Source organism: Trichosurus vulpecula, chromosome 8 (genome assembly GCF_011100635.1).
Source record: "Trichosurus vulpecula isolate mTriVul1 chromosome 8, mTriVul1.pri, whole genome shotgun sequence".
NCBI classification, from domain to species: domain Eukaryota; kingdom Metazoa; phylum Chordata; class Mammalia; order Diprotodontia; family Phalangeridae; genus Trichosurus; species Trichosurus vulpecula.
The window spans coordinates 213099440-213121781 of NC_050580.1; the positions used below are offsets into that span (position 1 = coordinate 213099440).

The 22342-nt window shown below is 35.8% G+C and overlaps 1 protein-coding gene across 2 annotated transcripts in view; it reads left to right on the top strand.

Annotated features, from left to right (window-relative positions):
- ARID4A (AT-rich interaction domain 4A) overlaps nt 1-22060 on the top strand; it is an 83119-nt gene extending 61059 nt beyond the window's left edge. For both annotated transcript variants that reach the window (XM_036734918.1, XM_036734919.1), the window contains exons 17-24: nt 2534-2731; nt 5642-5726; nt 9587-9788; nt 11157-12299; nt 12524-12628; nt 14091-14300; nt 14947-15093; nt 20188-22060. In XM_036734918.1, the coding sequence (XP_036590813.1) occupies nt 2534-2731; nt 5642-5726; nt 9587-9788; nt 11157-12299; nt 12524-12628; nt 14091-14300; nt 14947-15093; nt 20188-20291 (2194 nt within the window). In that variant the 3' untranslated portion in view covers nt 20292-22060. The remainder of the gene's footprint in view (nt 1-2533; nt 2732-5641; nt 5727-9586; nt 9789-11156; nt 12300-12523; nt 12629-14090; nt 14301-14946; nt 15094-20187) is intronic.
- The last annotated feature ends 282 nt before the right edge of the window (nt 22061-22342 follow it).

Consider the following 22342-nt stretch of genomic DNA (forward strand, 5'->3'; position numbering starts at 1 on the left):
TCAAAAGAAAGGTCCTGCAGTTGACAGCAGGGAAGGGAGCTGGAGAAAAATGGAGGAAGTGGACAAGAGGAAACAGCGCCAGCAAAAATTCCATTTAAAAAAAGGTACAATGTGGGGAAGCTAACAAACACATGGGTGCACAGTACTAGTAGGTGTTTGTGTGTGTTAGCTTTGTCTCAGACATTTTTCTTTGCCAAGTTACTTTATTAGATTAAGTGGCATGCACTAGTGACCCTTTTTTGGAAAGTGAAACTAAAAGATAAATTTATACCCCAGGCCTCACCAATAAAGTTTACTTTTTTAATCTCCTTCCTAATCTTGACTCAAGAGAAGCCCGTGTTTTTTTTATGTTGTTCACTGAGCATTCGAAAATGACTTTAAAATAATCATAGTATTTTGCAACTAGTTAGAACAAAGCTTCTGACCCTATGACTAAACTATATGACCATTGCTGCTATAAATGAAGATCACAAAATAGAGGAATAATTTTCAAGTGGTAGAAGAAATGTTAACTAGACTTACGGATAAAATGATGTAAGACACAATAGTACTTCTTAATTTGCCATCTCCACTAGATTATTGGTTTTATGGTTATTGTATTATGTGAAGATAACTTTATGGGAATCTGTATTCACGCAATAATTGGGAAAGCTTGGCATCTGTGTCCAAATTATTCCTGCAATTAGTGACTGCCAGTCTTCTGAAAATATGCCATGAATGTGGAGAAAGGAAAGAGAGCTATGAATGTGAAGGGGAGATATTTTCAGGTATAGTTAGTTTTATGGTAAAATTTACAGAGAAAGGAATGTAGCACCAATGAGCCAGAATTCAATTTAAATTGAGCTGTGACCAAGTTTCAAGAGAAGCTGGCATTAAAGATGATGAGAATTGGAATTGAAAAGAGACAAAAGCATAATATTAGGTCTAGAAACATACACTTGGTAGTAAGGAGAAGAGAGAGTTTGAAGTTATGTGTAGAGTTCTAAAAATATGCATAAAAATATACATTCAGGTAAATCTATGAAAATCTTGAGTTTTTAAAAACTTTTAATTTACAAAGAAAAAGGGGAAAGACTTTGTTCTGTGAGTTCAGATTTCCCTCTCCTAAATGCAAAACAGTATCATCCTTTTTACTAGTAAGTCAAGTATGCAAACAATATTCCTAGTTTTAGAATGACTGTAGGATGACCACTCTACAAATGGCAGGCTGGTGTCTATCATAGTGAGGAAAGAAGTTTTAGAGAAATATCAGTATCAAGTTGTACCTTGTTAGATGCTCATTGAAGAAAATGGAGAATTCATGCTGTGACAGTCATGGGACCATCACAGCTTCTGCATTGGGTGACCCAGTAGTCACTATGTTGATATTGTATACCTGTGCAGTATAATAAAGTATTTGATTGTACTAATTCATCAACTTTGTCTCATTAACTTCTACTGTTAAAACATCAGTGCCCCAGGAGTCTCAGAATGGTGTTAGAATTGTTACTTAGCTCTCATGTACTTTTTTAGGATTAATTCAGAATATTAAGAGGCAATGTGGCTTAGTGGATAGCAGGCTGGCCTTGGGATAAGGAAGACTTGGATTTATACCCTGCCTCTAATTCATATTAGCTATGTGGCCACAGATAAGTCACTTAACTCCTCAGTACTCCCCAAGTAATCCACTAGATTTGTAAATTAGAGGAGTTGTTGATCTTTATCACATGGAGAGAGTTCCCTATACCGATGAAATCATAGGGTTAGACCCTCCTTACCCACTGAAAACAAAACAACAAAAAAACGCAAAAGTATAATTGTAGTTTAAGTAACTATAACCTTTATGGTAATCTCTTATACTCTCTAATATTAGAAAAGCTCCCGGAAGATGGTAGGTTAGAAATAAACTAAGATAAGTATATATAATATTTTGACTTTGAAAACCACCTCTCAGTATCAGTGGCTGATTTGATGCACAGATGTACTTGTAAGGATGTATCATGAAGCTTTTTTTTTTTTAAGTGCATAGAAAAAGACAGGCTTTATTTTTGTCAGTGTGAAATAAACCTGGTCTAACTTTCTTCACAAGGAAGGATTGATTACAAGGTGGTTTTATCCCCCATTTTATCTTGTTTAGTTACCAAAGTGTTCTCTGTGGATCAATTTCTCATGTAGGACATTCATAGCACAGACCCTGAAAACATCTTTGTTGTGATGCTTCAGTGCATTTTATTTCATTTTGTTTTGTTTTATTTTATTTTATTTGCCAAAATTGTTCTTGTCCCTCTCTCATCTTTGGTTTTTGCCCTTTAAGAAGTGTCTGAGTTGACATTTGGTACAGTGCACCTTTACATGATTAAACCCTTACTAGTCCATGATAATCTTCTCCTTCTCCTCCTTCTTCTCCTTCTCCTCCATCATGTTATGAAGGTAATGTTTAAATAGGTAGTGAATATTCTGCACCATTTTTTTTCTTTGCCCATGCAGTTGTGTTTGTTGTTGTTATTTACCATTACATAATTAGTAGCATTATCAATATTATAACTTGCTACAGGGAGGAAATTGAAAACAAAGAGGAATCTGAAGGGGAGGAAGATGAGGAGGACATAGAGCCCTGCCTAACAGGAACCAAAGTAAAAGTAAAATATGGACGTGGAAAAACTCAGAAAATTTATGAAGCCAGTATTAAAAGTACTGAAATTGATGATGGAGAGGTTTTATACTTGGTGCATTACTATGGATGGAATGTCAGGTAAGAAGGAAACAAATTTCCTTATAAATGGATCTTAATTCTCAATTATAGATAGCATACTGTTTCCAATAGGAATAAATGATCATTTGGATTTCATAAAAAGGAAATGGTTTATGGCATAAAAGTTCAGATCAATTCAATTATATAACTAAAATAAACATTCCCAGTGTTACAATAAATAACCTGGAACCAATTTTAAATAACATTTTTAATTGCAGTGTACTTCTTCCCCATACAAGAGGTATAGGATTTCTATTCTCTTATAACAGATGTTAGAAGCTATGTGCTTGCTGCATAAAAAGAAATTTAACATCTAATATTTTTACACATTTATATATAATCTAATATTTTTCTATATTAAACTGCATTGATGACTTAAGGAAAAATCTTATTTTATGAATATTGGTTTTAGTTCTATCTTATCCCTGGGTCTCATTATTTCCTGCTTTTTAATTCCTTTGAAATCTTGCCTTGTCGTATATTCTTTATGCTTCTCACCAGTGTGTTTGTTTGGTTTTCTGAAACATACCATTCATCATATATCCTTGCTTGTATTCTTTTTTTTTAAGTTTTCCAACTTTCCTTGTCATTTAGCTCAGCTTCCTTATTGTATAGGCCACTGGCCAGCTTCTAAAGTGATAACCAGACTATTCATGAAATCCTATAGTAAACTTTGCTTTGCCTTCAGTCCACAAAGGCTAATTTTATTCTGTCCCACCAATACAGCTACAATAGGATCTACCCCGATTCAAGATTGTCCCTGATTCTGAGAATGGTTAACAAGGCTGAGATGCTTCCAGGGTTCTGAATCCCTGGAAACAGCTAATGGTCAGCCCCAGGTCAGTCCTGGAATTGTCCCCAGCTTTCTGGGTGTCCCTTGGCTCTGAGGCCAGGTAGGACCTATCTGTGACATTCTAGATTGCTGTAAACCCTTAGGGGCTTTTGGGCTTATATCTAAAATAAAATGCAGCAAACGTTGTAGTAAGTAGTTACCACTTACAGGTGGCACTGTGCTAGGTGCTGAAATAGATACAAAGCTTTGGTGTCTACACAGACAACTGTAACGCACGTTATTACATGGTAAATTAGAGGTGTTAGAAAGTTGCTAAGATGCTGTGTATGAGGGGAGGGGGGGACGTTGTACTACTCAGAAATACAGTAATGAAAACTCACATTTATATGGCTTTTTATGTGAGCTCTCTGGTGAAAATATTATTACTCCCATTTTACAGGTGAGGAAACTGAGGCTCATAGAGGGTAAGTGCCTTGCCTGTGGTCACAGTGTTAGAGCCAGGGCCTTAAATCCAAACTTGGAGTCACGTCTTCCAATTCCAAGATTGTTCTTTCTAGTACATCATACTGCCTTTTGTAAGCCAGGAGTCGGTGAAACGTTAGAGAAGGCTCCAGCCCTTTGCCATTGGATCTCCAGGCATAGAGATCCCTAGGAATTTAGGGATGAAGCTGAGACCAGCTCCAAGCCAAGAACAGAGGAGGCAGATGGGCTCTTGGTTTGTCTGTAGGGGCAGATACACTATATATAGTTTTAGATAATGGAAAATGTCTTTGGCTTCAGCTTTAAACAGTGTAATACAGTGCAGAGAGCACTGAATTGGGAGTCAGAAGAACTGGATTTGAGTGACAGGCTCTGCCACCAACTGTTCTGTGTGACCTCGGGCAAGTCACGTCTCTGAGCCTCAGTCTTTATGGATCATAGAATTTAAACCCGAAAGGGACTTTAGAAGTCATTTAATCCAACTTGCTCATTTTACAGATGAAGAAACAGACCCAGGGAAGTCATACAGGTAGTAAGTAGCAGAGCCAGGATTCGAACCCAGGTCTTCTAACTCCAAATCCAGTGCTCTTTCCACTATACCCACCACGTTGCCTCTCAGAAACTACCTTACAGGGTTGTTATGAGGATCAGATGAGATACTATATGTGAAAAGTGCTAAATAAATATAAGGTATTATTTAAAGTTTTATATGCTTGTGTATTATGTGTCCTAAAAGCTGTGTTATCTGGCACCAGAAAACTCTAGAAACTGGCATTTCTGATATGCCCCAATCTAATGACCAATACCCGACGTTATTGAAAATCAATCATAGTATTCACAGTATCGGGATGTCTTGAAAAAGCCTGGAGGAAATGCAGTTATTGTTATCTTATAACTTGATATAACAGACTTTTCCCCAAATTTCATATAGTTAGTTTCTGAGATGACAGGCATGTCAAACAGGGTATGCCATTTTAATGTTTAATAGTTTAAAGTTATACTGAGACTCTTGGGATATCCTGGATAAAATTTTATTAGTCATATAAGAAGCTGAGTAGAGGTGATTGTGAAAAATACTAAAGCAATCAGTAGAAGGCATTTATTAAAAGAATCCAACTGAGGGGCAGTGATAAGAATAAGGATCTGAAATTGTCTGTAGATCTGTGAGCTAATAAACTTGATAACTAATATTTCTCTACCCCTCAGAGTCAAAACTGCAGTTTCTATAGGTTGAAAGCACAGGGGTAGAAAGCAGCTTCAGAAATTCTTTTGAAATTGTTTTAAAGGCTTAATATTTGCTGTCCTTACCTTTGACCTCTTTTCTCCATTAATAATTCCACCCTCTTACCCTTCTTATTCCAGGCTGGTCCTATCTTCCCTTCCTCCTAGCTAAGTGATACAGGGACAACTTAAAATTGACATTTCTATTGCATTTTAACTTTTAAAAAAAAATTCTTTCCAGTTGTCACATGGTAATCTATAGATATTCCAACTCTTAGTTAACTAGATCTTGTTTTATTCTCAGCATGCTGGATAACAAAACTTTTATTGGGTGTTAGCTATACTTTTATATCTGGAGAAGAGTTGAAATTTATGGTGGTTTGTCATTATTAAATCTCTGTGTTGTTTATTTTAAGGTATGATGAATGGGTGAAGGCTGACAGGATAATCTGGCCTTTGGACAAAGGTGGACCAAAGAGAAAACAGAAGAAAAAAACTAAAGTAATGTTTGTGGATTCGTATCTGTAATAACACATCAATTTTTTATTAAGATAGGTTAACCAGCTTGTAGCTCGTCCTTTTTTGTACATCTTATTTTCAGATACTTCATGATAGTTGTCAATCACTGTTGCCAGCACTAGAGACACCCCTTCCCCCCAGTCCATCTCTTTACTAAATTTCTCTATTTCTTTTGAGAGCACCACCATCCTTTCAATCATTTAGATTTACAATTGTAGTTTATGTTCAACTCTCTGCCTCACCCCCCACATATCCACTCAGTTGCCATATTTTGTGGAATCTTCCTCCAAGGCCTACTCGTACGTTTTTCTTCTTCCTCCACATCATGACTACCCTAGGTCAGGCTCTTATTACCTCCATCTGGACTATTTCAGTAGCCTCCTAATTGGTCTCTCAGCCTCAAACATCTCCTTTAGTCTGTCTCCCACCCAACTTGCCAAACTGATTTTTCTAAAACGTATGTCTGAACATGTTATTCACATGCTCAATAAACACCAATGGCTCCTTATTACCTCGGGGATAAAATAAAAACTCCTCTATTTGGCATTTAAAGCACCTTCATGATTTCCAGATTTCTTTTCTATCTTCCTTTCACTCACCCTGTAGTCCAACAGCTTTCCTGCTGTTCCTTCACATCTATGTCTATAGCTTTGCACAAGCTCTCCCTCATACCTGGAATATACACCTGCCTCTTAGAATTTCTAGTTTCCTTCAAAACTGAGTTCAAATCCTGTCTCCTCTGTGAGGCCTTTGCCGATTTCCTCTTTCCTCCAGCTGCTAGTGCCTCCATCCAAATGTGTGTGTGTGTGTGTGTGTGTGCGTTATAGAAATTTAGTTATATAAAATATGTAATATAAATCACATGTATATACACACACACTCATAGACATTTCTAGACTCTGCCTGTGCTATCATCACTCAACAGCCTCTCCTCTTTTGAAGCTCACCCTATCCAAATTTATTACAGTCCAAATCCAGGTGGTTGTTATCTGTTGGCACCCATGTTATTCTCACTCCTTTCTAAAGGAATTCAGAACCTGGTTAACAGTCTTCCTTGCCAACCCAAGTCCTACCTTATATAAGGGAATTCAGCGTTCATTCAAAAACACTTATCTCCCATTTATTCAGTTACCTCAACTCCCACTCATCTCTCCACATCAGTTAATCACAGAGATGCTTCTCTCCCTGATGTTTTCCACAGTGTTTTACTTCATGATTGAGAATTTACCTTTTTTTATCCTAATCTATCAGTCCACCTTTCCATATGCTTTACTTCTCCTTGACTTTTTCTTTGTCCTCACCCTGCACTCTTTTCCCTTCATACCCTATTTCTTCCCTAGGCTGTCACCCCTGTTCTGGATTCATTTTCCTCTTCTCCCAGTTTTTTACCTTCTGATTGACTAATTCAGCTCTGTACTGCATCCTCTACTGTTGAATTTTTTTTTTGTCCTACTGCCACTTATACCTTTCCAGACATCCACCATGGATTATTCCTACTATAGCCCTTCTCTGCTCTTTCATGCTAGTAAACTGAGGTGGGGAAAGTTTTACAACTGTGCCAACTGGGTCTACTACTTATTTATGTTCTCTGTTCTCAACTAGAGTCTTACTGTCCCAAGGCAGTCCTGTTACTCCTCCCAGATAGATTCTTTGTCCCTTTCCACAAAACAGCTCTTCCAAACATCTTCCATCTTGTAATCTCCTGTTGTCCCCATACCATCATACCTGAAGACCTTGCCTCATACTTTCTGAGAAAATAAAGCCCTTTTGCCATGAGCGTCTTCCCCTTATCTTCATCTGACAACCCTTTGACATCATACCTTTTTTTCCTCTTTACTCAAGTCTCTGATGAAGAGGCAGCCCTTTCCTTGTCAAGGCCAGCCTCTATATGTACCATGCAGTCATTCAGCTGGTTCATTCTACTATCATCCCCACTATTTAATCCTCAACCCCTTCCTTTCTACTGGTTCCTTCATTTCTGCCCTCATTGTCTACAGACAAGTCTCCCCCTTAAAAAATCCCTTGTTATACCTACCATCCCAACAAGCCATTTTCCTATAACTCTTCCCCCTTTCTCAGATAAATTCCTTGAAGAATCTACCTGCACTCATGCCTGTCAATTCCTCCTCATTTTTCTAAACCTTTCTTTACATTCTGGTCTCCAGCTTCCATCACTCAACTGAAATTGCCCTTTCCAAAGTCACCATTTAGCAAAATCACTTAAGTGCAAAATCTTGTGGCATTTTCTCAGTCCTTATTCTTCTTGACATCTTTACAGCATTTGACACTATTAACTGCTCTTTCTTCTCTCTCTCACTTTCTGTGACACCTCTCTCTTAGTTCTCTTACCTTTTGGGCCACTTTTCCTCATTTTTCTTTGGGATCATCATCTACAACAAACTTCTTGACTGAGGGTGTTCCCCAAGACTCCATTCTATACCCTCTTCTCTCTAAACATTCTCTTTTGGTGATTTCATCCACTTGTGTGTTTGATTGTCACTTCTATAATGATAGCTCCTAGATCTATGGATCCAAGCCATTTTCGCAAGGTATAATCCCTTGTCACTAATTTCCTCCTTGGAGTTTGAACTGGACATCTTGTAGATTTCACAAACTCTGCATGTCCCAAACAAAATTTGTTATCTTTTTCCTTGAACCCACTCTTCAGAAGAAGTTTGCCATTTCTCTAGAAGGCACCACCATCCATTCAGTCACGCAGGCTTGTTACTTTGGTGTGATCATTGTCTTCTCATTCTTACTCCATGTATCTAGTCAGCGGGCTAATCTTCCACAGCATCTCTTGAATTGGTCCCTTCCCTTAATGCAGATGGCTACTACCCTTATTCAAAATATAGTCCCTTTTTCCCTAAACTATTAACAATTGTTTCTAACTGGTTACCTAATTCAAGTCTCTTCCCCGCTCTAATTCACACAGCTGCTAAACTGATTTTCCTAAAGCACAAGTCTGACGGCATCACTTCCCTTATCCAGTAAACTCTAATGGGTCCCTATTTTTTACCTCTGGAATAAAATATAAACCCCTTCGTTGCATTTAAAATTCCTCAAAATTTGGCCCCAATCTCTCTTTCTAGCTTTGTTACATATTATTCCCCTTCATGCACACTGCAGACCAACAAAAATGATACTACTTTTCTTAATGAATGACACTCTAATCTCCTGCCTCTTTGACTTAGTACTGGTTGACCTCCATGCCTACAGGGCACTCTCATCAAGTCTCTCAAAATCCCTAATTTCCTTCAAGGTTCAGTTTAAGAACTGCCTTTTACATGAGGTTTTTCTGATTTCCTTCTGCCTTCCTTGCCCCCTAGCTACAGTGACTTCCCCCAGCTTACTCTGTATCTGTGAGTTGTTGAGATCAGGGACTATTACATTTTTGTTCAATTCCTTGTACAGAACCTGGCACATATTCTTAATAATTATTGATTGCCCATATAACTCTTTGATATAAATATCTTTTGACTGGAGTCCGAGAGGAGCTAAAGAGGATTATTATAACTAAAATACTTATATATTGCTTCAGGAAGGTGGCAATCCATGACCCCCGAGATAAGCTTGATGTACTTTTGGGGTAATATTTTACATTAGTCTAAAAAGGATATTTTCAAGTTTAAAACAGTCTAAGTGACTTTTTTTTATGCTGGTATTGCCTTATGTTGCTGTAGATAGTTGAGGATTGACTTTTATATGGTGTTCAGTGTAAAATATTTTCTTTCATGGTCTTTCCCTGCTTCTGTTTTCCACAGGGAAATAACAGGATAAAATTTGCATTAAAAGTGCCATATTTCAAATTGTTATCCTAATGGATTTTTCTTGTTACACAGAATAAAGAAGACAGTGAAAGGGATGAGAAGAAGGATGAAGAGAGACAAAAGTCAAAACGTGGACGTCCTCCTTTGAAGTCCACCCTTCCATCAAATATGTCATATGGTGTGTCTAAGTCTCCAAATATTGAAGGGAAAATGGGTGCCCGAACTGCACGAAGCAGTTTACCAGACAGCTCACCTCTGGCAAATGGAATGGAAGGTACAGAATTTTGATGACCACTCAATTATTTCTGCATAGTCAGTTATATAAATAATAAAATCTCAATAATTTTAGATATTTCTTAACCTAAATTATCTTGGTTCCCAATCTGCAACAATTTTAAAGTAGCAAAGTCTACAAAAAAAGGAAGTTTGCTTTGCTGTAACTTTTAAGCTTCTGAAAATTTGGTGATGTTTAATTTAATTTAGGAACACCTTGAAGACAAACAAGGTGTAACTTGGGAACATTGGCTTCTGAGAGAGGATCATTTGGTAGGCTGTAATGCCTAGTGTATACTGCATTTTCTGTAAAAATAAATGGAATCAGATTCCTTCTATACATTCTGTATATTTTGCCAGTACCAAAGACCAAACTCCTTGAGGAGAACAAATGTTAAAATATTACAAGCTTTTTTTTCCTGCGGATTAGAGGAAACATGCTTTGTGCTTGTTTTATGCCTTTCTCTCCTACTCCTGTCAGCTCTTCTATATCATTCCAGAAATATGAAACAAGTCTTTTTTCCTCTTTCACTTTTTTAAGAACCTTCCTTTGCTTCTTTCTAATAAACTGCTCATATATTTTTTCTTTACTTTATCCAAAGGGATATTTTAGTTTAGAAACACTCTTAAAGCAAGGAGTTAAAAAACCCTTTTCCTTTAAAACACATCTCTAAGAAAAGGAAATGACATATTTTTGATATTTGTATCCATGTGTATTTAGACTTCAGGGTTTAAGCTCCTTGATGACAAGATTTTTATCTTTTAAAACTTTACAGTGTAAGTTAACTAGTACATTACTTTGTCACTGAAAATTTATCGTCACTGACCCACCAGTTTATTTTGACCTTATTCTAAAGGGAACCACTTCATCAGAAAAGAATAGATTGCAAGTTTTTTAACCTGCTGACCAAAGATTTATATTTAAAATTTAATAACTAACTTTAAGATTACCTTTGCTTGATATAGCTATATATGACTCCTCTAAGCATCCAAATAAAGGACTGTCATTAAATAGTAAAACACAGAACAACCATAACTAATAGATGTTGTTTAGTACCTATCAAATATTAGATTCGGAACACTTTGCTAATATGCTGAGAAGTTAATATCCAAACATTAGTCTTTGGATATGTCAAGTGGTGTTGCATACTAAATCAGGGTGCTAAAAAATTATCTCCAAATAACTATTGTAGTTGCATTGATTTTATACTACTATTATAGTTGAAGTTTATATGTAGACATTGAAAATTCCCCTTTACAGAAATTTTAAAATGATTTCTGGCATTTTTTTTTTACTTCTGTATAATCACTGTGTGGTAACATAAGTGTGTTTTCAAGTCTTTTTTATAGCAGTATCTTTCTTCCATAGACTCTGCTTCATCTGATAGTGAAATTGAAGATACTTCAGATAAAAATTTGGTGAATGAAGAATTTTCTCCAGAGATTATAGAAGAACTAGAAAAAAGTGAAAAATTTATTGATGATAAGATGGAAGAAGAAAACCCAAAATTCCCACGTGTGTTAAAAGAAAATGATAGGACTCAAGTACAGCCTTTAGAAACTTTGAAGTTGGAAGTTGAAGAAAGTGAACAAATAGTGCAAATTTTTGGAAACAAAATGGAGCAAGTAGAAGATATTAAAAAAGAGACAGAAAAATCTCCTAAAGGTAAAGGGAGAAAAAACAAGACAAAAGATCTTTCTTTGGAGACTATAAAGATTTCTCCACTGAACCAGGATGAAGCAAGAAGTGAATCTTACATAGAACCTCTTAGTCTAGAAGTTTCTTCTTTAGAAAGTAAAGATTTTTCCTCTACTACTGAAGATGAAATGGACTCATGCACAAAAGAAAAAAAATTAAAGAGGAAAATATCAGGACAATCATCACCAGAGAAAAAAATTCGAACTGAAAGTGAAATGGAAGTGCCAGATCTTGTGTCTGAAGAGCGAACCAGTGACTATATCATATCTGAGGAATTTAAGGAACTAAATTCTGAAGAACAGCCTGAAACAGAACATGAGGAGATGCCATCGTTGATAGCAGAGTCAGAGCAACAGGTTCAAGACCTGGCAACTGAAAATTTTGACTTTCCAAACCCTGAAGAGAGCGAGAATGTTGCAGTGAAGGAAGAAGATGAAGAAGATGTCATGCCCCTGATTGGACCTGAAACCTTGGTTTGTCACGAAGTAGACCTCGATGACTTGGATGAGAAGGATAAAAATAGTGCTGATGAGGCAAGCACAGAAATACCTGACCCTGTCAGCCCTGTTCCCAATCCACCTGCCTTGCCCCCGGCTGCACCGCCTGGCTTTTCCGCTGCTTCTCCACTTGCTCTCAGCCAAGAGGAGTCTCGAAGTATCAAGAGTGAGAGTGACATAACCATTGAAGTTGACAGTGTGGCTGAAGAGTCTCAAGAAGGCCTTTGTGAGAGCGAGTCAGCCAATGGATTTGAAGCCAGCACAGCATCAAGCACTTGTAGTGTGACTGCCCAAGAAAGAGAGGTCAGAGACAAAGGTAGGTGTTTTCTGAATACATGTGGCCCATGTACTAGTTGCTAGATGGCTCTGCCATTATCAACTGTGACATAAGAGAATATCTTAAAGGAAAAGCCATTCCTTTTCTTGGCATTTAGTTTTCTAAAACACATTTACAAAGACATGTGGTGATTAAATAATTGTATAATGGAATAAAGGTTGATGCTTAATAGGTGCATTTTTTTTAAAATCTCCTTACTTCAGGCCAGAAAAGGCAAAGTGATGGAAATGGTGGATCATTAGCAAAAAAACAAAAGCGTCCCCCAAAGAGAACAAGTGCTACCGTCAAAAATGAAAAGAATGGAGCAGGTAGGCACTTTCTTACTGTTTGCCTCAATACAAAGGCCATTGGCCTTTTCATTCATTCCAAGAGTTTCTTTCTGAGTGTAGATGTCACATTTCAGGATGATTAATTTGCCATTGTTGTGTGTATGTGTTTAGTCTTCCTTTTATTTTTAATTTAGTTCTATAGTTTACATTTTTAAGTATTAAAGTCACTGAAATTATATTGTCAGCTTCCTCTTTCTATGTTTTTTTTTCTAATAATTTAATACTAGCCAAACATACCCCTCAGAAATATTAAATGAAGGTAATAATTTTATAGGAGTTTTGTTTGTCCCATTAAATTTAAATTTTTGAATTAGTGAAGCTAGTTTCTTAGATCAACAAGATTACAATAATTTTTCAAGTATAAGGAAATTACTCACATGAATGAGGCCCCAACACAGTCCTGTACATATTATGAGTAAATTCTTGTGAAATAGGAATCATTTTACTGATATTATACTTTTTATATATGATCAGAACATATTTACTCTCTCTTTCTCTCACTCGTTGTAGTTTTGGACAAGGATAATTCAAATATTTCACATTTGATTATAGAGGTGATTAAATAGCATACCAAAAAATATCTTGAAATATAGATAAAAACTTGTAGTTCTTGAAAACTAGTTTTTTTTGTGTGAAGAAAGAGCCATAACTTTAGAGATTTAATTTTTTTTCTTTTTCGTTTTAGAGTGTAGGTCAAACACTATGGAAACACTTTATTGGATTATTTTATTACATTAATGATGAAAATGAATGCATTACTGACTACAGCTTTAAATCTCTTTGTCATACAGAGGTTTTAATTGCATTTGACCTATAGTGATTTAAGGCAAAAGTGTTCTGATACCTTCCATGTATTTCTAGCCATTAAGAAATCTTTGCAATATTATTGTATTTCAGTGTGTGTTAGGAGTGGGGAAAATAGGATATTCTAATATCTGTGATGATTTAGTGTACCTCTTTTGGTAACCAACTTACTCCCTGGAAGTAGCACTGAGAAAATAGCATATTATTCCAGAGAATATATAACATTTTGTTTCTTTATTTCCACATACATAGCTAGATATAAGGGGTTTTTTTAAATGTTATTGGGAAATTTATTTAGTCCTTCAGAAAGATTTTAGAAAAGGGGCGAAAAGAATGAAAAATGTTATTGTTACTATTGATAACATAGATTAATAAAATATAATGAAAACTACACTGAGCGTTTGTATCGTCACTCAAAACTGTGTAAAGCAAAGTGTTGTTTCCTTACCAATTAGATGTTATGTCATTTTAAAATTAAATATCATAATTCAAATCCTATTTTTGTTATTTGAGCAAAGAGCTACCTTTGACCTTCATTCAATGACCCTGTTAATTCACTGTCCATTTTTCCTTCATCTGTTTTGAACACGTGAGATATTGTCAGCAGCCTCTGATGGGATTCTTTCTCTTGTTATAGGACAAAGCAGTGATAGTGAAGATCTTCCTGTCCCAGACAATACAAGTAAATGTACACCAGTAAAACACATACACATGGCAAAACCCCCAAAGCTTGCTCGATCTCCGGCAAGAATGATGTCGCCTCACATTAAAGATGGAGACAAGGACAAACACCGAGACAAGCATCAAAATTCATCCCCTAGAGCATATAAGTGGAGTTTTCAACTTAGTAAGAAATATTTAAAAAGCATTCATCCAAGCATCTTAGCAAATTCAGTAATGTAGTTCTTTTGTGAATAGTCATTATTTATGAACCTAAGAGCTTTTAGTGTGTGCTTTATTATATTAAAAAAAAATAGTGACTTAAAGGTAAACATAGAAATGAGATAGATGATTCATTGCATGCATAGCTGAAAAATCCAAGCACGCCATTTTTTTGGACTTGGCAGTGTAATATGGAAGATACTCGATTGACCTCAGGCAGGGAAACCTGCATTCAGTTCCTGCTATTGATAGATACTAGCTGGAGAAGTCACCCTTGGTATCCTACACAATGCTAAGACTATAAGTTGCTTATCTACATTTTTAGAAGGGATTTCCTTTCTTGGAAGACCCCTATACTGATGAAATCATAAATCTAGACCAAAAAAATACATAATAATGATAATTTGCTAGTTATTTTGGTTGAGGATGGAAAATTCATAAATTTGTTAATTATTTTGTGTTCATGGTTATTGGTTTAAGTTTAGTGTAATCATTTTTAGTGACTTACATGGCATCTGTTCCAACTGCTAAATTGAATTATTAGTAGAAGTGTCTTTTCACTAGTAAACTGTTTTTCATCTCAAGAACGTTTTCTTTTCTTTTTTTTCTAGATGAACTAGACAATATGAACAGTACAGAGAGGATCTCTTTTCTCCAAGAAAAATTGCAGGAAATAAGAAAATATTATATGTCATTGAAGTCAGAAGTAGCAACTATAGACAGAAGGAGAAAAAGATTAAAAAAGAAAGACAGAGAAGGTAATTTTTATCCAAAGTTCCTCCTTTTATTGCCCTTCTAAATCATGTTATGTTTGTAAAATAATCTTGGGTGGTGGCTTTAAAAAATTAGTAAACTTGAAACTAGTTGCCTTTCATTGTTGGTCAATTAGTTTCTTGCTATTTTAGCCATTTTGTTGTGATGGTTGAAGTGAATGGGTCATAAGCATGGATTCAGTGGAATGAGCCCCTTAAAAGCAACATATTTAGTAAACATTGAATTTTACAGCATTTAAATGTCTTCATGAAAGCAAGCTATTCATTAAGGAAACAACTCCCTTTAAAATTCATTGACAACATAGTTTGTCAAGATAACTTTTGTCCTCAAGATGCCCAGTCTAGTATAAAAGATAAAGATCCCTACAAATAACTATATAATCCAATTCTGTAGGCATTTATTAAGCACCTACTATGTCCAGACACTACTGGGCCCTAGAATTACAATGATAAAATGGTCTGAGGGGGATACAACATGTACACAGATAAGTATGTATGAGATAGTTTGAGAAGGAAGAGAGTACTAACAATTAAGGAACTCAGGAAAGTTTGCTATAGAACTTATCACAGGAGCTGAGCCTTGAAGGATACTAGGGTTTCCAAGAGGCAAGGGTGAAGAGGAAGAATGTTGCAGACATGGGGGACAGCTTGTACGTGGGAGCTGGAGTGAAGTGCACAGTTGAGCAAATTAAATAATGAAATACTTTTACATATATTAAATATAGCATAATTACATGTAGTCCTAGCAGTATGTCTGCTTTCCAAGGCCCAGTCTAAGTACAGAGAAGTTCATCACTAGTCTTTTGGCTATTCGGTGACAAATTCTTTGACCAGCAGCCCATGAAACCAAAATACAGAATGACTTCTGGTCCTTCAGTGTTCACTTCCATTCTTGTGGTGATTGGCAGTATCAGAAAAGGGCCAAAAGGTACAAAATGATATAGATTTTAAACCATAAATATTACTGTATCTGTTGATACCCTATGTATATGATCCTTGTCTGGTGACCAAGGCTTAGGCACACTTTTGGAAAAAATGAATTACATAAATCTTGCCATTCTATCAATAAATGAAGCTAGAAGGCAAAAGGAAGTTTAATATAAATGGAAGGATGACAACAGGCTCCCCTTGGAGAAGGAGATGAAGGAATTGACTTTATTATGCATTCAAAGACAACAAGAAACATTTCATGGGACATTTGGTCCTATAATATTGTAGTTCTTGTTTGTCATAACTGTTTGCAAAAAGACTATTATGAATATAAGAGTAACTTATGCATCAGCATTTTTTGCGAGGATGAGTTAAGAGAAATTCTACAAAGAATTAAATAAAATCCTCTAGATTCAATCAAAATGTACTTTGCTTCCTTGGTGACTTTGATGCCAAATTAGGTAGGACAGCAAAATTACATTGAAAGATACAGTTCAGGAATAAGGAGCAGGTGAGGCTAAAGACTTGTGGACTACTCAGAGGCCTCCTGGCTATATATCAAGAATACTTTTTTCAAGAAAAGAGTTAGGGCACAGTGAACACAGTGAGCACCAGATAACCTCACAAAAAACAAAAGTTAATTTTAACTGACAAGAAATTACTTATTACTGATGAAGGAGTTGTTGCTAAATCAGTTATCTGTTTATAGTGCAACCAAAAACTTCTCGGAGCACATTTCAAAATTAATTTGAAAAACTAGGAGAATTAAAACAAAAAAGATAGAGCATGCTATTAAAATATCCCCAGCTTGACTTATTTTGAAAATGTTTAATAATGAAAAATTCGAGTTGGATGGAGGAATAGCTACGGATACTACGTGAGTTTAAACAGTATAAATCAGTCGCCAGAAAACTCTGATCTGGCCAAGCTGAGACAGATGTCAACCGAGGGCAACACCAGTTTAGAATATGAACTTAGTTTGTAGAATTTTACTGAATTGGGATGGTGTAAGATCATGAGGAATATCATCTCATAAAACATTAAGATGTATTGGAGACAAAAGCAAGTTTAAAGATAGATTGTTAACAGACCCAACTAAGCAAAGTCATCCTGAGGACATTTAAAAGTCCATCTGGAAGGAGAATGACCAAAAAGGAAAAGATTTGTGAAGACTTTTTATAAACTATTTTTATCACCTTCAAGGACAGTGGAATTAACAACATTTAGACTCAACATCACAGTTCTAAGGTTTGCTAAAGAAGAAAATGGAAATGAAATTTTTTTTAAATGATGGCAAAAACAGGTGGACTAGACCCAGTATTGAAAGGGAGATCATCCCGGAGGTGATACAATTGAGTGCATTTGAGAGCTGGATCCCCAGATTATCTGAAAGAAGAAAAATAAAGCTGGAGGTAATAGGGAACCAATGAAGTTTATTGAGTAAGGGGGTGACATGGTTATACTTGCACATTCAGAAGGTCACTTTGACAGCTGAGTGGAGGATGGACTGTATTGGGGAGATAGGGAAGGCAACCAAAAAGCTATTTTAATAGTCCAAGTGTGAAGGCCTAAAGGTTGGTGGCAATGTCAAAAGAAAGAAGAGGACATATATGACATGTTACAAAGATAGAATTGTTAAGACTTGGTAACTGATTGCATATGAAGGATGAGAAAGAGTGAGGAGTTATGGATGACACCTGGGTTGTGAGCCTGGTTAACTAGGAGGATGGTAGTCCCTTCAACAATGATAGGGGAGTTATGTTATTATGGGGGCAGGAGGTGGGGGATGGGGGTGTGTGTCCAGTTTTGGTCATGCTGAGTTTGAGATAATTATGGAACATCCAGTTCTAGATTCTGAAAGATAGTTGGTGATGTGAGACAGGAGAGAAATCAGGGCTGAAAAAATAGATCTGAGAATCACTCACATAGAGATGATAATTGAATTCATGGGAGCGGACTATAATCACTAAATGAAATAGTATAGAGGCCAAATACAGAACCTTGGGTGACACCCCTAGTTAACAGGCATGACTTGGATGAAGATCCAACCAAGAAGACTGAGAAGGAACTATCAGACAGGAGAAAAGCCAGGAAAGAAAACAACTAAAGATATAAACAACTTAACTCATATACCTACTTTCCTATACCTGGGTGATTTTTATCTACATACAGGGCATGCTTGCTAAAGGTGATGGGAAGGGGGCAGGTAAGTTTTTGCAAGCAAGTAAGTTTACAGCAGGCCATACCTTTACAATCACCCAGAATCACAGAATCTGAGATTTGGAAAGAGAGCATAGCAGCCATCTAGTGTAACCTATACCTGAAGGGAATGCCTACTTTAACATACTTGATAATTAGTATTCTAGCCTCTGCTTGAAGACTTCCAAGGCATAGAAGCCCAACACCTTCCAAGGAAGCATAACTCCATTTTTGTGTAATTTTAATTTATAGGAATTTTTTTTTCCTGACATCCAGCCTAGATCTGCCTCTCTACAACTTTTTCCCTTTGTTCCTGGGTCTGCTTCTTTGGCCAAAAAGAACTGATCTAATCCCTCTTCCATGTGATGATCCTTCAGATTCTTGAAGTAGCACTATCATATTCCCCCTGATCTTTTCTTCTTGGAGCTAAGCATGTCCATCAGTTTCTTCAACCAATCTTTATATGGTTTGGACGCAAGGTCTTTCACCACCGTATTTGGTGCACAGTTGACTCAAAGGTGTCGAGCATACAAGATGTCACTTTTTGACTCAGTAGAGCAATGTCCTCTTTTAAAGGCTCTTCTCCAATTAATTGTCCTCCATGATTATGTAAGAATTGTTCAGGATTCTGAAGTGAAACAACAGAGATAACTTTTACCTTCAGATTATTAGTGTCGGATACATGATTGCCAAAGGTGATTATCACTGTTGTAGAAGACATTTAGCACAGCGTTCGAATAAGAGAGAGATTCCTCATATACACTGAGGTCCTCCAGATGCTCTGTTTTTGAAGAGCATTTTGATCATTTCATCAAGTCCAAGAACACTTTAGAAACTCCTCATTAAGATACCTGATTACTCAAATACTTGCAAGGGTATGAAAGATGTTTTTTAGACATTGGGTAGACGGTTCATAGAGCTCTTCGTTTTTTGTGTCGTGGGCAAACATTACAAATGGATAGTGATCTAGGCTCAGAATTCAGCATTTGGAGGAGAATGAGCTATACTACTTTTGGAAAATTGAACAGTACCTTTAATTATTTCTTGTTTCTCGTGGAAAGAAAGCCCTATTTTGTATTCTGTCAGTCATTGTGTATGGTACAGGCCGTGGAACATCACAGTCTCCAAAGGTATGAAATTGAGGATTACTCCAAGGGCAATGAAGAGGGCATAGTGAGCGTAGTAATACTAAAACACACTCCACACAGTGAAGTGTGCAAGAGAAGTCCTCATCAGAGGACATGTGTGCCAAGGGGAAGAAAATGGACTGATGACATCTTGGGAATGAGAGAGAACTGAAGTATGTATTCATGCATATTAATGTATGTTACCCACATTAATGAGATCACAGGCCTTTTGGAGTATAGTTACACAGCTGTCCTATGGATAGTGATCAGTCAGCACCATGAGTGGTAAAACTAAGGGTTAAGATGAGGGAAAGTCAGTTCTGACTGTTTAGTCAAGGAAATTCTTCCTGGGAAGATGGGGCTTTTGAAGTGTGCTGCAAAGGATTTGTAGAATTTCATCAGGCCAAAGAGACGGAAAAAAAGGAGTGTAAAAGGAACAGTGTGGTAAAAATTGAAGAATAATATTATGTGGCATTTCTTAGTAACTTTTTGGATCTGTGTACAATTTTTAACTGACCCTGTTCCCATGGGCAACCAAAGTTACTGAATAGAGCCAAATAAAGTATTTTCTCCGTACTTATACTACTTTCCTGTAGCATCTTGTTATTATCTTTTTTATACAAGGCATTTTCCAACCAAAATCCAAACACCCCACCTCGCAAAATACATTCTCTAAAAATTTAAGCAAAGTCACTTCATATCTGCATTTTAAAAAGCTCTCTTATTGATTGAGATGTTTTATGTGTTCAGAAATTTGCTTTTAACTTAGCATCTATAAATTTTCTTTGTACATTGTTTTAAGTTTCTCCTTTTTATTCCACAGTGTCTCATGCAGGGGCCTCAATGTCATCTGCTTCATCAGACACTGGAATGAGTCCATCATCATCATCTCCCCCACAAAACGTGCTTGCTGTAGAATGCAGGTGATAAATACTTTCTCTGCCTTCCCAGCAGTTTGCTGCCATGGACATAAATCCTTAAACCCTGAAATACAACCACAGAAAGCACTCAACTGGTTTAACATTGCCAAGTATATCCTGTACACTTTTCCACTGCTGGATTGTATCGGTTTTCCCCTCCCTTTTTTTTTTGTTTTTTTTTTCTTTCTGTTGCAAAAAAGAAAAATAAGCTGATTGATAATTGAAGGTTAGGCAATCTGCCATATTTGTCGTCATTTCTCCCCTTAATATTTGTTTATGTTTTTGTTGATACAGAGAAAGGGCACTTAGCAAATTTGAATTGTCTAACAAAGTTTTCAGGTGTTATATAGAAATCATAGACAAGCAAGTGCACACAACAAACATCAATCTACTATCCAGCTGAATAGTTACTGCTGCACTTTCACCAAGTTGTATTTAATACTTGGTGAGTAGTTTTTTGTTTTGTTTTTGTTTTCGTTTTTTGGTTCTTTTGTGTGGAAGCACTTGCTATACAGAACTGCCAAAGTATGTGTTCAGCAGTGTGCCCAGTTTTAAAGGTGTAAATGGGACAAAATAAATTGTGAAAGGAAGTGTAGTTGACTGAAAACTACCGTTGTAATAAGTCTTCCACTTTTTATAGGATTTTTGAGCACACAATTATGCAAATATTTTAATGTTTATTAATGTTTACAGTGGAATTGTGAATAAGTTTTCAGTGGACTATCTTATTCCTTGACAAAAATATTTTGTCTTTTTTCTATGTAATTTCAGAGTTTTTATTTTGTTACAAAAAGACAAAAATGAAATATATAACAACAATGAAGTTATTTAACAAGATTTCTAAAGCTGAAATTTTTGTGTAAAATAAGGTATTATCTTGCAACTTGTTAAATATATTTATTCAGACATTGGATGTTGTATTTTTATGTATTTTTTAAAATATTAATAAAATTGAAAAAAATAAAATTCTAGGTTAGTTCGCTCTTTCGATTAAACATAACTCTCAGCTGTAACTCTTACAGGAGGTTGTATCCAATAGCCTTGCCTGTATATGAAGTGGGTCTGTCTCTTAAATCTTCATCAGTATAGAACCGTAATCGGGCATCTGGATTATTAAAATATGTCCTTGTTTAGAAACTTTGGCAGTCCTAGTACTTAAACTGTTTTGAGGATCAAATTTTTTTGGTTGCCCTTAAGATGCTATGTCACAGTTTTTATGTTTGCTATACTGCCGAATGAATTTATATCTCCCAAAGTTGAGATGCAACAATAAAGTAAAGCAACTATGTATGCTCTGTTTGTGGATTGTGCCACAAACTGATACATTTTGTAAATAATGCTTCCAAAATCATGTATTTAAAACAGTTTGCATATACATTATGTATAAAAGTGATTTTTTATCAATTTTTTTATTCATGTTTGTACATTTAAAGGGGGTTTTTCAACCCCCTTTTCTGTGTTTAATATGCTGTAGAGTAATAACATAGATGCTCTAGACTGTATATCAGGATATTATGATTCACAACAACAAAAAGTCAGAGCTAAACACTAGTGATGGGCTAGCATTACTAAAATCATTGTTTCTTGAAATTTCTTTCATCTTACCACATTGTGAACTTGTGATTCAGATTCCATTTTCGCAGAGAATTAAAAACAAAAAAATACTCTTGTAAAATGCACTTTTCTGTCTTTTATTTAGCAAAGCAGAAGTATTTCAATGTAAAGTAAAAATGGAGCTCAGTGGGCAGTATTAATAAAGGCTATGTTTTAAACATAGGCTTTATATTTTCAGTTTTTATTAAGTGATTAATTACTCTTTTAAGTGCCAGTAATTTACACTTGAGAAATCAAAATTTAGAAAGTGAAAGTTTTGATACTACCTTATAATCTTCCTTAAAACAAATAAAAATATTTACATTTTGTATGTAAAAATGAAAAATAGATCATATCAGTTGGGAATTAGAAGTTAATAGCGAATTATAGTTTACAAAATACTTTGTTAATCTTGTTCACTAACAAGATTGATAAATATATCTGAACATAAACACTAAATTTATG